This window comes from Phyllopteryx taeniolatus, chromosome 7 (genome assembly GCF_024500385.1).
Source record: "Phyllopteryx taeniolatus isolate TA_2022b chromosome 7, UOR_Ptae_1.2, whole genome shotgun sequence".
NCBI classification, from domain to species: Eukaryota; Metazoa; Chordata; class Actinopteri; order Syngnathiformes; family Syngnathidae; genus Phyllopteryx; species Phyllopteryx taeniolatus.
The window spans coordinates 21,811,484-21,827,926 of NC_084508.1; the positions used below are offsets into that span (position 1 = coordinate 21,811,484).

At 41.9% G+C, this 16,443-nt stretch overlaps 1 protein-coding gene and 1 long non-coding RNA gene across 6 annotated transcripts in view; one reads left to right on the top strand and one right to left on the bottom strand.

Annotated features, from left to right (window-relative positions):
* negr1 (neuronal growth regulator 1) overlaps window positions 1-16,443 on the bottom strand; it is a 254,875-nt gene that overhangs the window by 172,461 nt on the left and 65,971 nt on the right. For all 5 annotated transcript variants that reach the window (XR_009789358.1, XR_009789357.1, XM_061779295.1 and 2 more), the window contains exon 2: window positions 15,937-16,175. Coding sequence is in view for 3 of the 5 variants with exons in the window: in XM_061779295.1 (XP_061635279.1) it covers window positions 15,937-16,175 (239 nt within the window). In the remaining 2 variants the exon portion in view is untranslated. The remainder of the gene's footprint in view (window positions 1-15,936; window positions 16,176-16,443) is intronic.
* The window catches only part of LOC133480743 (uncharacterized), a 77,316-nt gene that overhangs the window by 40,362 nt on the left and 20,511 nt on the right, over window positions 1-16,443 (top strand). The gene's annotated exons all lie outside the window — the stretch shown is intronic.

A 16,443-nucleotide genomic window follows, 5' to 3' on the forward strand; every position in this document is an offset into this window, starting at 1 on the left:
AAACAGTTTTCATCTTATGCCTGCCGCATACCAAACGATGCACCCAAACCCGACTGAGCTCTTGCGCAGTGTGCGGGGTTCGGCAACTAGTTTTCATGAGTGGCAATCACTTGGCCATTGGTTGCACGATGTAGCAACGTCGCAGATTACAGCCAATTAATGCGTATAAGCGTTAACAAATGCCCAAAATTTATTTTTTAAACCAGCAAGACCCAGCCAGCCACCAGCAAGCCATTCAAGTACAGTATATACAGTATACATAAATTGTGTTCAACAACAATACTTAACTATATTTATAATTTAATATGTACCTTTGGATGAAAAAGCGAAGTTTGTAGTCATTGTCACCAAAATGGACATGAGCGAATAGGGGCGAGCTGAGCCTCTCACAACATCTGCTCTATTGCTTTTATTTTGTTCCACGTCTTCTCCTTGTAGCAACGCACTTCTCCCTTGATTGTCACGCTGTCTTTTTTTTGGTTTCATAGAAGTGATACCATAAAATATACTCTGCTACGAGGAGCCTCAAAAGCCTATACAGGCTGGCAGTTTAACGTCGCAGGTCGTCCATAGATCAAATCGTTGTATGTGTGGGTGTGAGTCGCCACCTGCCATTTTTTTTGTGATGTTTTAGTCCAAGACAGGTTCCTAATAGGGTTGGCCATTGAGAATCGAGAACCGATTGTAACCGGGACTAACGTTCCAGGTCTCCCGGAATCGTTCAAATTAAAACATTTCGGTTCCCAGTTTCAATGCCTACAGTCCGCCGGCCCCGAAGAAGTGGCGAAAACCAACGAAGAAGCGGCGAAAACCAACAAAGGAGAACGCGCACGAAGATATGCTTGTGTCCAACGAGGCAAACAAACGTGTGTCTTACCTTTGTTAAAATTAAATGACAAGTCGCCTCAGTGCAACACTTCAAATAAGATTATATTGTGCAAAGGAGGCTTTCACGATGTGTAGATGTCTGACTTTCTCCCTCCCACTCCGAGCCTCAGCCAACACCGCGCGGAACTTCAGTCAAGTCAACTCTCAGTCAATTGGGTGAGTGAAGCAATAAAAGACGTCTGTGCCAACATTGATGCCGCTAACAAGGTAAACGGCTGGTTGCACTTCTGCACTGATGGTTTTTAGCATTTATTTTAGTCTTTAAACAAACGTAAGAGCTGATGACAGAAAAAAAAGCTTAACATTGAGCTAAAACGTCACTGGAGCAACTTTACATCACAATGAATTGGGACAAAATTCACATAAACGTCTCACAGTATCAAACACTAACCTTGTGCATCATTGGTGGGTAAGGAAAGGAATCAACATTTTATAGCATTTGGTTCCATCCAGTAAATAAAAAAAAAAAATAATAATAATAAATAAATAAAAAGTAATAATAAATCACCGGTGCCGTGTGAAGTTAGTTTTCGTGCCAAAATGCTGAGTTCCGGTGAGTACCCTTCAAAATAAAAGGCTTCATGCTTAAAACAGGAAGTCGAGTTAAAACACACATATAAACCATTTGACATGATAAAACAGACACAAATAATTTTAACAATGCTATATTTAACTTTTAGCTGAAACATTAATAAATAAATATTAAGTCAATTGGGTTAGTTCCACACACATTGCCTTTTAGTTCATAGGTTTGATATTGACACAGGTGATAAAGAACACCGAGTCAAATGTTCATTTTAGTCTATGCTGTGGGCTTCTAAGAAAATGGATGTTCATAATTTGGACACCCTTTAGTTAAACCATGCAAACCTTTTTGACCCAGCCCCCTAGAAAAATCGGAATCGAGAATTGTTTGGAACCGGGATCGAAATAAGGAACCTGAATCGGGACCAGAATCACTCAAATTCAAACGATGCCAACCCTAGTTCCTAACAATTTACAGTCGGCAGGTTTGTGCCGACTGTAATCTTGAGCACACACAGTGGTGCAAAGGAAAGTAAATTAATTATATTTATTATATGAATTTATAACAATAATATATAATATATTTGTATTTATAATATACATTGGTGCCTTAAGATACCAGTGTCCCGACTTACGAGTTTTCCGAGATATGAGCCGTTCATCGGCCCTGTTTTTGCTCTGACTTGAGAGATACGAGTGTTGTATGGCGGCAGGTGGCTCCACTGACTCCACATCAACCAGCAGTTTGCCTGATATAATTAGAATATATTCTCCAAGCTGGTGATTGACACTACCGGTTTACTGTCAAACTAACCATAAAACAAATAAAATTAAACATTGCATATTTGAAACAACCACAGCCTACATCGAGAATACAATGGAAAACACCACAGCCACACAGGCTAACACTTACATTAACACACACCAGAGTACATTTGCATGCTGTGCCTTTAAAGGTGCCATCTCTCTCTCTCTCTCTCTCTATCACACACTCGCTCTAAACCCATCACCCCGTCGTATTGTGCTCAGAAAGGCTCTGTCTCTCGTCAGCGGGGTTACGTTTGTGTGTGTGTGTGAGACTTGATTACACGTCATATCTAATATCTTTACATTGTCTTATATTATTTTATTTTTACGACTAGATTTTAGGTGGCACGGTGATCACTGGTTAGCACATCTGCCTCACAATTCTGAGGACCGGGGTTCAAATCCTGGCCCCGCCTGTGTGGAGTTTGCATGTTCTCCTCGTGCCTGCGTGGGTTTTCTCCGGTTTCCACATCCCAAATAGGGTTGGGCATCGTTTGAATTTGAGCGATTCCAGTTCTAAACGATTCACGATTCCGATTCTTTTAGGGGGCTGGGTCAAAAAGGTTTGCAGGTTTAAATAAAATATGTCCAATTTATGAACATCCAGCTGATTCCTTTCGCTACCCACCGATGTGGCACAAGGTTAGTGTTTGTGATACTGTGAGACGTTTATGTGAATTTTTGTCCCAATTCATTGTGATGTAAAGTTGCTACAGTGAAGTTTTAGCTCAATGTTAAGCTTATTTTTCTGTCATCAGCTCTTACGTTGGTTTGAAGACCAAAATAAATGCTAAAAACCATCAGTGCAAAAGTACAAGCAACCGTTTACCTTGTTAGCTGTCTCAATGTTGGCATAGATGTATTTTATTGTTTCACTCACCCAGTTAACTGAGAGTTGACTTGACTGAAGCTCCGCACGATGTAGGCTGAGGCTCGGAGCGCGTCAGACACTACACATCGTGAAAGCTTCCTTTGCACAATGTAATTGTATTCGAAGTGCTGCACTGAGGCGACTTGTCATTAATTTTAACAAAGTTAAGACACATTTTTGTCCATCGCAGCCGCCGTTGGGCACGTCATCGTGCGTGGTCTTCTTCGTTGGTTTACGCCGCTTCTTCGTTGTTTTTCGCCACTTCTTTTCTCGGCTTGAGGACTAGGTATCGAAAATGGGAACCGAAAGGTTTTAATTTGAACGGTTCCGGGACAACCGGATCCTTAGTCCCGGTTCCAATCGGTTCTCGATTCTCCATGCCCAACCCTAATCCCAAAAACATGCATGGTAGGTTGATTGAAGACTTTAAATTGCCCGTAGGTGTGAATGTGAGTGCGAATGGTTGTTTTTTTTATATGTGCCCCTGCGATTGGCTGGCGACCAGTTCATGGTGTAACCCGCCTCTCGCCCGAAGATAGCTGGAATAGGGTCCAGCACGCCCGTGACCCTAGTGAGGATAAGCGGTAAAGAAAATGGATGAATGGATGACCTTGTATTGGGAAAGTTTTGTGAGGCATTTATGGCAAATAACGTATTTTCACGACCATAAGGTGCACTTAAAAGTCTTAAATTTCCTCAAAAATGGATGGGGCGCCTTATAATGGGGCGTGCCTTATGTGTGCACCGAGTTCCAAGATTTATAAATGTTCCGCTTGACTTTTTTTAAACGTTTTTTTTTTTTTTTTTTTAACTTTTTTTTGACCGCTTGACTGACTGGGAGCATTTCCTGCTGACACGCTGCTTATACAGAGGAAAAGCAGACGTGGCTAAGGACAGCATGCAGACGTAAAGGGGGTGCGTGAAGGAGGACACTAAAGCCACACCCCCAGTAGGTATATAGCGCCGGGGTGTGCATTGTCCAAAACAACATCGGTTTGGCTAAGGATTATTAAATACAGAAATAGACCCCGTAACTGAGACTGTGCCTTTTAATATGGTGCGCCTTATGGTCGTGAATATTGTTATTATTGTTGACAAGGCAATTTCCTTCAGTGTTCTTAATTGAGTAGCTGAAATATTCCCACACTGATGACCTAAATGAGCTTGAGGGTGCAAAATGTCATGGTTATTAGTCAGGCATTTTTCTTCCTCTCCTTTGACATGCTATCGCATACTTGAATAGAGCTATCATTAGGGGTAGCTACATTTTGGCTCACTCTGATCTGATGGGCATCACTGCAAAAAGTAGTCACATTACACACAGTTGGAGGAGACTTGCTGAAGAAATTTATCGTCCATCGAGGCTTAGTTTTTTTTATTTTTATTAAATTAAAATAATAGTAATAGGCGGCACGGTGTACGACTGGTTAGAGCGTCTGCCTTACAGTTTTGAGGACCGGGGTTCCATTCCCGGCCCCTCCTGTGTGGAGTTTGCATGTTCTCCCCGTGCCTGCGTGGGTTTTCTTTGGGCACTCCGGTCTACTCCCACATCCCAAGAACATGCATGGTAGATTAATTGAAGTCTCTAAATTGTCCCTAGGTGTGAATGTGAGTGTGAATGGTTGTTTGTATATGTGTGCCCTGCGATTGGCTGGCAACCAGTTCAGGGTGTACCCTGCCTCCTGCCCGATGATAGCTGGGATAGGCTCCAGCACTCCCGCGACCCTTGTGAGGATAAACGGCTCAGAAAATGGGTGGATGGATAGATAATAGTAATAACAATGATAATATTAATTAGAATAAATTTGGTATCACTGAGCTCATATGGCTGAATCTGGAATGGAGGTACAGTCTGGGAAGGGACGTGGCACACTTCTACTATTTCAAGGACAAGACAGGTTTGTGTCATAGAGTATAGCAATTTTTAGTTTTGATACCGTATCAATATAGCCCAATATGACATGGCAGTTTTGTTTGGCCGTTACATCTGGGACATCGCAATGTCGTTTATCTGCGATTCAAATTTCAGCAAAACTAGTTGCTGACGGTCGGTCGGCCGCTCATTAAAACTAGATGCAGAACCCCGTACACTGTGCGACACTTCAGTCACATTTGGCCACATCGCTTGGTATGCGGCGGGCCATACACACATGGTTTCATCCATCAGAAACTCAAGCCATTATGAAACATATTATCATACTGAAAACTGGCACAGTAGCGTCAGCTGGCTTGCGCCATATGGCCAGTTGTGAAGAGCTGCTCTGACCCAGAACACCCCCGGTAAGATTCCCATTACAGAATGTTGTTTTAGAAAGCCAACAACTACAATAACATGATGGTCCTGTAGTGATCATTACTGCCTGCCAAACAGATGACTCCAGTTGATCACATGATACTTGGAGGCTTTGTGCGAATGGGAACTATCAGCTCAAGTAAAGACACAATTACCGGTAATTCCTAGATGTAGATACCTTCAAATTAAAGCTGAAAGTCTGCCATTAAAGCTTGTTCGTTACATTTCAAATCAGTTGTGGTAGTGTTCACAAAGCCAAAACGATGAGAATAGTGTCCATGTCCCATGAATAAAGAGACAAAATTAAACAGTAAACTTTATGCATGAGCTGAGTTCTTTAACGTATAATTTTCACCAGCTAGATAATATAATAGTATTACAAGAATTATGACACGTCCGGCCGGCTATGTCATATAAGACTTACTGTATTTAATAACTTGAGTTTTATTATGAGATTTATTAAGAGATTTAGACCAGTGTTTTCACAAAATGTTTTAAAGTTGTTTAATTGAAAACAAAGCTGATATATTTGCAGGAAGGCACCTTATTCTGTTGCATGAATGGCGAGAGGTGGATACACAGCTTGATTGTGACTTTTACTATCTAATGGAAGAGCATTGAATTGTTTTGCTTGTCATTACATGCCGCTGACATAGATAGAACAGCAATATATATGTATTTCTGATTAATAAAAAAGTAATTGAAATAATAATACAAAAATAATAACAATGCTGTGAATATATTCATCCATCCATCCATCCATTTTCTGAGCCGCTTCTCCTCACTAGGGTCGCGGGCGTGCTGGAGCCTATCCCAGCTGTCATCGGGCAGGAGGCGGGGTACACCCTGAACTGGTTGCCAGCCAATCACAGGGCACATAGAAACAAACAACCATTCGCACTCACAGTCATGCCTACGGGCAATTTAGAGTCTCCAATTCATGCATGTTTTTGGGATGTGGGAGGAAACCGGAGTGCCCGGAGAAAACCCACGCAGGCACGGGGAGAACATGCAAACACCACACAGGCGGGGACGGGGATTGAATCCCGCACCTCAGAACTGTGAGGCTGACGCTCTAACCAGTCGGCCACCGTGCCGCTGAATATATTCATTTATTCATTCATTCATCTTCCGTATCACTTATCCTCACTAGGGTCATCCTCATGCTGGAGCCTATCCCAGCTAACTGCAGGCGAGAGGCGGGGTAAACCCTGAACTGGTCGCCAGCCAATCACAGGGCACTGATAAACAAACAACCATTCACACTCACATTCACATTCACACATAACGGCAATTTTGAGTCTTCAATCAACCTACTATGCATTTTTTCGGCGATGTGGGAGGAAACCGGAGTACCCGGAGAACACCCACGCAGGCACGGGGGGAGAACAAACTCCACACAGGCGAGGAACTGTGAGGCAGACGTGCTAACCATTCGTCCAACGTGCCGCCCTGTGAATATATATTTTCAGTATATTTTTTAAAAAGTAAATTGAAAAAAATATTTATAATAATAATTGCTTTTCCTAAGAGTCAACATGTACTGAACCAAAAACCATGACCACAAAACCGAGATACGAACTGAACTGTGGATTTTGTGAACCGTTCCACCCCTAGTTTGTAGCATTTTAATTGATGACACCCTAATGAATTGACAATGTTTCAGGACATTAAATTAGCCAATGAACATAATTTTGCCGTGGTAGCTGTTGTTCATGTGAAATAGCTGTTGTTCATATAAAGAGTGCAACAACGATGTATATGAATGCAGCACTATGGGGCCACAAGTCAATGCAAACTGTAGGCCGGTCCCAAGCCCGGATAAATGCAGAGGGTTGCGTCAGGAAGGGCATCTAGCTTAAAACTTTGCAACACAAATATGAGCGTTCATCCAAAGAATTCCATACCGGATCGGTCTTGGCCCAGGTCAACAACGTCCGCCACCGGCACCGTCAACCTGCAGGGTGCCGTTGGAAATTCAGCTACTGTGGGTCGAAGTCAAAGAAGAAGAAGAGGTGGAAAGCGGGTTCTTCGGCAGAAAGAGAAGAGGAAAGCACAGAGCCTAGAACTGAATTTGGGGACTTTGAATGTTGGGACTATGACAGGAAAATCTCGGGAGTTGGCTGACATGATGATGAGGAGAAAGGTTGATATATTGTGTGTCCAGGAGACCAGGTGGAAAGGCAGTAAGGCTAGAAGTTTAGGGGCGGGGTTTAAATTATTTTACCATGGTGTAGATGGGAAGAGAAATGGAGTCAGGGTTATTTTAAAAGAAGAGTTGGCTAAGAATGTCCTCTCGAGAGGGGTTGGACTCTCATCCACTCTGGAGTTGCCCACCGTGAGAGGCGCCGACCAGGTGTGGGTATACTTATTGCCCCCCACTCTGAGGGCAATAAGTGAGGCCATGGAGAACAATTTCCGAACGGCTTCGAGGAAATTCTGGTCCACCATCCGGCGTCTCAGGAGGGGGAAGCAGTGCACCATCAACACTGTGTCTAGTGGGGATGGGGCACTGCTGACCTCAACTCCACCAACTCCAACATTTCCGGGGCTGTTGCAAGAGTGCTGCCTATCAAGACGCAAAAGCAGTAAGCGGTGACAGTTGACCAGCGCCGACATTCCCCTGCTCAGAAACGGTGATGCTGCAAGCCTGCTGCCGAAAGCCCGCAAACACAACAAAATAACAAAGCTTGCAGTCTTTGTTGCCTAAATATATGCGAGCGGTACGTACCGCGCAGGATATATTCAAGTGAATGGGCGCAAGCTGAGCCTTGTATTTTATCCCTACTCTTCTCTTTATTCTTGGTCATCTCTTTCTGTACAAACCCGCTTCTTCCTTAACAAACAGTACAATATACTGTATGGGTAGCCTGAAATGCCTATACAGGCTCGCCATTCAGTATATCAAATTGCTCAATGTACAAGTGTGAGTCGCCACTGTCATTTTTTCACAATGGTCCAGTCCAATTGTCAGTGAGGTGTGCAGCGGGCCTAAGTTCATTTTGCATTTGTGTGTTTGATGGTTCAATAAACAGCTGAAAGTGCACTGGCAACAGTCAGTCTCCTTTTTCACATCACTTAAGCAGGGGCATAAATCAAAATTTGGCTCACATCATTCTCATTCAGCTTGTAACTAGAAAAAAATAGTAAGTTGGGGCACTCTTCAGTCAAGGTACCACCATAGTCACGAAATCTCCCAACAAAAACTATTAAAAGGAGTATATGGAAAAAAGTACATTTAAAATGGTACCAATGACATCATCCTAAACACTTTCAAATTAGAACTGATTTAAATTCATTGCCCTTCTGCGAGTCAGACTGAACTAAGGGAGGTAAAAGTGAGCTTCTCCTCTAAAGCCTCTTGCCTCCCAGTGTAATGGACAGCCCCACAAGCAAGCACGATTGTTCAAAAGACACTTATGGCGTATTCATACCAACCACACCTCCACTTCATACCCACTCACTTTTAAAGTGCAGAGCAAGCAGATGGATGTTGGCAAATAACGGCTTAGAAAAGATGAAAAAACATGGCCTGAGAGGACTGCAAATTCTGAGCTCACGTTCATGGTAGGCAATGTGTTTTAAACTGGTATAAACTAGGGATGGTCAATATGGCCTCAAAATGATAACACAATGTTTTTAGGATCTATTGCATTTCTGAGGATATAAAATGACATTCAACAGTAATTGCAGTTTTACAGACTGCCACATTAGTGCAAACAACAATGCTCGTCACCAGTACCTGTTACCTGTGTAGCGGACACGCCATGGAAAGATGACACCCAGCACCCCTGTCTACGGCGAGACTCGCTCTTCCCGCCAAGATAGACTACCGGGGTGGCGAGACTCAACTTCACATACAGAGGCTAAGTGAATCACCACCCAGGATCATCAGAAGCAAGACACAGACATTTGACTTTGGCATGCCGACGCTAAGTGAATTACCAGCACCCGGAGCATCAAAGCGGAGACCAAAAATATCTACGTCGCACTAGAACGCAAAATTAATTAACTACCACCACCAGCTAGCCCGGAGGATTTCACCAACAAAGGCGTCTCCACCCTGCTGGGTACCGCGTTACTTGGCCAGTCAAGCTGGGAGTTTGGACAGGGCAACAGCGACACCCACAGGCCACAGAACACCACTACAGACGAGGGTTCATGAAACACAGTCTGTACCGGACTTGGCTTGGGAGTTAATATTTTAAGAACTTTACATGAACGCCACTAGTGACTGTATTTCTGCAAAACTTGAATGTCTGAATCTGTTGTCAACTGAACCAGATGAAATGTTTCATTCGACACCACACAAATGCCAGACTGAAAATAGTAGTGTTCTCAACAATCACATAACATTTGAAACATTCGTTACAGGTATTAAAGAGGATGGGCGTGGGACATTGTAAAGCAGGAAAATGGTCTCGTTATCTTAAATCCAATAATTAATATTTTATTCCACTAGTTTTAAACCACAAAATAATCCCAAAATGGAAAATTCACACTCAGAGGCGGTCCAGCTCCTCTTTGGTCCCGAAGGTGGTGGGAAAGGAAGGGGGTGGTGACGAGACTGATGACAAGGTTTATCATCGCTTTTCCTAAATTTTATCCACATCAAAAGTGACGTAGTGCCCCTCTTAATAGATAAAATACCTTGATTTATAACGCTGTAATTTAAAATTATGCTGAACCGGAAGTAACGCAGGCCTCGCTTCCAGCCCATTCTTTTCTCCTAAATTAATTAGATTTTTATGTACCGTATTTTTACGGCCATAGGGCGCACCGTATTAAAAGGCGCAGTCTCAGTTACGGGGTCTATTTCTGTATTTAACACATACATAAGGCGCACCGTATTATTGTGCGCAGGCATGGTAAAACATATGCTAGCTTAAAACATACGGTAGCATGCATGCACGCTAAAACAATGTTTTTAAAAAGGCAGCGGGAGCAAAACTGAGTTTGGTTGTACTTTATTGAAGTATTTAAACATGTACTCACGTTATTTTTTGATCAATCCTCATCCACAAATCCATCAGAGTCCTCATCTTCTGTATCCGAAATGAACAGCTGCGCAAGTTTTCAATCAAACACGGCAGGTTCGAGTCAGTCTCGTTGCCGTGCGAAAGCACGAACAACAGTGCAAGCAGACACGTTAGCCTAAGCATCCACAATCCATTCACAAATTGTGGCGCAACTCGCCCGGCGCTGCCTCCTAGTCTTAGTAAAGCTGTGTTCGCCATCTGTCAGCCATGGCTCCCATGCCGCTCACTTCACTTTGAACGCCCTATTTACACGGATGTCCAGCGGTTTGTCAAGCCTCCCGGAATGATGGCAACCCCCGAGTTATTGGACTCAAGTCGAATGGTGACTGTAGAGACGCTTCTCCCGGCTGTTCTTTGCTCATTAATCCATTGCTTGAGTTGGTCATCCAACTCCGGCCACCTCGCCTTGTTTCCGCGTTTTTTTTTTCTTTTTTTTCCCGCAGAAACTCAGCTTTGTCTTCTTGACTTGGCAAAGCTCTTTTTCCTGCTTCCTCCACTTGCGAACCATGGATTCGTTGATCTTGAATTCTCACGCGGCTGCTCGATTCCCATGTTCCTCCGCGTAACTGATAGCTTGCAGTTTAAACTGTGCTTCATAAGCGTGTCTCTTCGTAGATGAAATTTTCGGGGGTCCTTAGCAAAACCGATGTTGTTTTGCACAATGCACACCCCGGAAATGCTCCCAGTCAGTCAAGTGGTTAAAACAAAAAACAACCCGGCGCTATATACCTACTGGGAGCGTGGCTTTAGCATCCTACTTCATGCACCCTTCCCCTGTCCTCAGCCACGTCCGCTTTTCCTCTGTGTAAGCAGCGTGTCAGCAGCAAATGCAGAAATTTTTTATTTTTTTATTTTTGTTTTTAAAAAGTCAAGCGGAGCGCTCATCACACAACAACATTTATAGATGTTGGAACTCGGTACACACATAAGGCGCGCCGCATTATAAGGCGCCCCGTCCATTTTGGAGAAAATTTAAGACTTTTAAGTGCGCCTTATGGTCGTGAAAATACGGTAACCCATATACGCTACACCTGTATGTGGTCCTCGTATACGACTATCCCCTGCTTGTTCTCCATGACATGATCTAACGTATTGGCTTTTATAAATTGTGAATTAATGTACACATTCACATATGGCATTAACAGGCGTTGGTGCGCCCGTCTTTATGCAGCAGATACAAAAAGGTCAATGCCCCCAGTACACCTCATGCATGAGTGTGCAATGTAGTTGTGTCATGTAATAATGCATTTGGCATTACTGTGAGTACATAGATCATTTTACACTTAAGACTATGTGAGTCCCGGGATTTCATGGAAACAATGAGTCCCAGCCGTGGAACAATGAGTACCTGCATCTTATCATCACAGAATAGACATATAGTAATCTTCCGCTACATCGTGGTTCTTGCTTCACGGTCTCGCTATATTGCAGATTTTTATTACAGTTGTTACTCTTTAATCTTTTATTATGTTTGTACAATATTTTTGTTATCCATTGCTCTTGCTCTCTCTCAGTATATTATGTGTTTAGGCCTGCCACAATATCAATTTTTTTAGAACAATGTACAATGGCTGAAATAAGTATTTAAGACGTGAAAAATGTTCTCGCTAAATATACTTCCAAAGGTGCTATTGACCTGAAAATTTCACAGGATGTTGGGAACAACCCAAGTAATCCATACATTCAAAGAAAGTAGAACAAATAAGCTCAGAAATTAAGTTGTGTGTAAAAATGTGAAATGACACAGATATAAAGTATAAGAAAGGGAGGTGCAAAAAGGCAGGAAAACCAAGGCAACACCAAAACTCTATCAGTAATCAAACAGCAATCCAGCTCCTTGTCAGTGCAAATGAATATTAGCTGATTCAGTCCTAATTGATGGCCTACAAAAATTGCCAAGATGTGAGTTAAATCACATCTCATTATGGGTAAGAGCAGATAGCTGTCTAAAGACCATCGCAAACTAATTGTTGCAAAACATAATGATGGCATTGCTTACCGACGCATAGCTAAGCTTCTGAATGTTCCAGTGAGCACAGTTGGGGCCATAATACGTAAGTGGAAAGCCAATCATACCACCATAAATTTGCTTCGATCAGGTGCTACTCGCAATATTTCTGACAGAGGAGTGCAAAGAATAATCAGAAGAGTTGTCCAAGAGCCAAGGACCACCTGTGGAGCGCTTCCAAAAGACCTGGAATTAGCAGGTACCGTTGTGACAAGGAAAACAGTGAGTAATGTACGTCGCTATGGCCTGTATGCACACTCACCATGCAAAAAAAAAAGCATGTCAAAGCTTGTTTAAAGTTTGCTGAACAATATTTGGACAAGCCAGTTAAATACTGGGAGAATATAGTCTGGTCGGATGAGAGCAAAATTGAACTGTTTGGATGCCATAATGGACACCACGTTTGGAGGAGAAATGGCACTGCACATCACCCTCAAAACACCATACCGACAGTCAGGTTCGGAGGTGGGAACATGATGGTGTGGGGCTGCTTTTCAGAAAATGGTACTGGTAAACTTCGCATGATTGAAGGAAGTATGAATGGGCAAATGTACCAAGGCTTTCTTGACAAAAATCTGTTTCCATCTACGAGGATGATGAAAATGAAACAAGGGTGGACATTTCAGCAGGATAATGATCAAAAACATACTTCCAAGGAAAATCTCAATTGGTTTAAAAGAAAAAAAATAAAATAAAGCTGCTAGAATGGCCCAGCCAATCACCTGACTTGATTCCAATCAAAAATCTATGGAAAGAACTGAAACTCAAGGTCCATGAAAGAACGTTCAAGATTTAAAGACTGCTTGTGTGGAGGAAAGGGCCAAAATCACACCAGAGCAATGCATGCGACTAGTTTCTCCATGCAGGAGGCGTCTTGAAGCTGTCATTGCCAACAAATATTAAATAAATACCAGTTGGCGTGTTCAATACTTTTTCCCTGTGTCATTTCACATTATTACACACAACTTAATTTATGATCTTATTTGTTCTACTTTCTTTGTATGTATGGATTATTTGGGTTGGTCCCAACATCTGTTGAAATTTTCATTTCAATAGCACCTGTGGAAATATACTGAATGAGAAAAAAGGTGACATGTTAAACACTTATTTCAGTTGCTGTATTTCCCCAAAAACTGTTTTTTTTATGCCACTGATAAAGCAAAATAAAGAATTTTACACATCTTAAAAATTCTGCCCTGGTATACAGACATGAGCACAACTGGGTAATGTTCTCTCATTTACTAAATAAAAGTAGGGCCGCATTTCACAGTAAGAGCAAGTAAATAAAACGTTATATGTGTTCAAATAAAGTGCTGAACTTAAGAAAAATAAAGTTTGAGTTTCCTCTTTTCTGTTTGGCTTCTTGAGACAACAATGAAGTCTCAAACAATTTTACATCTTTTAATTTAACAAATCTTAACTGAATCGTATTAGTTACGTTTATTGTAAACCTTTGTTTTGGTTCATAATACCGTTTCACCTATTATTCACACATTGAATAGGAGCTCCCAGTGGGAACTTCCCACTGAGAAGTACAAACAAAATGACTCTGCCTGTTCCATTTTAAGCACAATTTGTTCAAAATGTTCTCTTCCATTGTCGGTCATTTTCTTCATCTTTAACTCAACTTACACGCTCTCTTGCTCTCCCTCCTCGTTTCTGTCTGGTCTGTGCATAGTCAGTGATTTCAGAAATTACTGCCTGTGATGCAGATTTGATTGGCTGAAAGGGTGCCAGAACTCGCATGTGATTGGTCGGTACAGTTCATCACTAACGTAAAGCCTGGAATATGTTGTGCCGCTTAAAATAGAAGCACCCTATCTGTCTTAAATAATAACCTCTCTTTTTTAGCTATGGTGTGGGTCCCTTTGAGACTGCTTCTGGGTCCAGATGCGGACCACGAGTTAGTGTCCTCTGTTTTAAACGATGTTGCAACAATCAAGCGAGCCAGACTGAGCTGTGTAGCGCCGTACCACACTAGCGAGTTAGCTCGCGGGCTAGCCAACATAATAAATAGTTAACTTTCCCTAAAATATTCGAGTTGTTTGCATCTATGGAGTGGTGCGCCAGATGTTACCACAACAATGAAAATGTATCAAGTCCGGAAAAAAAAGTCTCATGTCCATTGTATTTCTGAAACGATAATCCGCTCTACTCTTCTTCTGATTGGCTAGCACCAAGACAGGACTCATACTTTTAGTGGATAATGATTCGCTGAAGCACTTCAGCAACACACACATGCACACACACGCAAGGCTAAAAATGTTTTTCTTCTTTGAGGAGCATTTTGCTAATCATTTCTTTATTTGAGGAGCAACTTACAAATCGAGCCACTTAATTGCACAGGGACCCAAAGGCTTTTATGAAACAATAAATATATAAATAAATATAATAGGGGAGTTGAAAATAGAGCTGCAGCTAACGGAAAAAAGCCACACATTCGACTGTACTCAATTAAAAGAGACACGCCACAGCGCTAAAGTTATGTTAGTAAAGTAGATTAACGTGAAACTCACTGATTTGCGCCAAGTTAACATCACCTCTCTCGGGTCCCGCAACGTGACGCCATACTCGGCGGAAAGACAGGTCCAGTTACAACGAACGGGTGGCATTGGGAATATAGATTTCAGAGAAAGCTGACAAGCAACAGTTTGATGACACGACATACAAACTCAGCCAAGACTGCAATGAATAATCTTTCAATACAATTGTTGCCAATGTTACAGAGAGATGCACAAGATAAAATTCCATTTTGTCCTCAAAGGATCTATGCTGCATGTTTATGATGTTAATAGCTATGGCTATATATTTGAAGACCTGCTGCTCTTCAACTCAATATCACATACAGAATCCTACCACGCTATTCATCACAGTCTCAAAAGAATCACATATTGTATTTTGCCTGCTATGACTAAACCAAGGAGACTAAATTAAAACTGCCAAGACTTTATTTTTTTCTGCACAGCCTTCAGCAGAAAAAAATATGGTTCACACCCTCCAAATGAAACTCTGTGGAAGATTTTCTCTCATTATGTAGTATAAATGCTCAAACTCAAAACACTTGTTCTTCAACTAAGAATAAATGAGAAGAAAGCAACACATATGGTGGCAGATACACAGACATTGTGAGTATGTTAACTATGAGTGACCTCAATTTGAACACATCAAAAGTCTGTAATGACTTTGATATCCCAATGGAGATAAATTACCCAGTCTTAAAAATGACTGAAAGCTGTTGTATAAAACAGTTGTTGTCAAGCACTGTAAACGTACAGTATATATGTCATGTAATGCTGTTTAAGCATGATTGACATTACTTGTGGTCTTTGCCACTGGTTCAGATGAGCAGAGGCTGAAAATTTGAATACTGTATACATACTGTTTTTTTATGATGTATGGCTACTGGCTTATATGTTTTTAAACCATGCAATTTAGAGAGCTATGCTCAAAGAAAATTACCTTCACAGGGAAAAACTGACAAACAGTAAAGCTAATGTCTACATACCTTTTACAATGAGGTTGAGCAGTTTAGGCCGTGGGTTGCGCTCACTTTGAATTGAACATGTGTACTGACCATCGTCCGTTACATCCACCTTCTGTATCTGAAGGCTGTACTCATGCTTGTCTCCAACGCTGGACACAATGGATACGCGTGGGTCGGCAGACCACTGGTCATTCCCTGCAAAAATTATGCTTGAGCGGTTCAGCCAGGCTCCTTTTGAGATTCCATCTAACAGGTAGCACCTGAAGGAACAAAGGACAGTTTGGTAAGATTGGTGGACATGCTGCATACAAGAGTTTAACAATATAAACCCATGTCATGTATGTATGTTTAGCCCATGTCTGAGAAATGTAGATTTTTATCATATAAGGAAAGGGTGGGAAATCACGTTGAGGCAACCAAAATTTTTCAGAAAACATCCAACAAAAGTCAAATGAAAAGTTGGATGTTGAATGGTTCAATAGCCATTACGCTTTGCACAACATGAGACATCAGCAAATCTCATTAGAA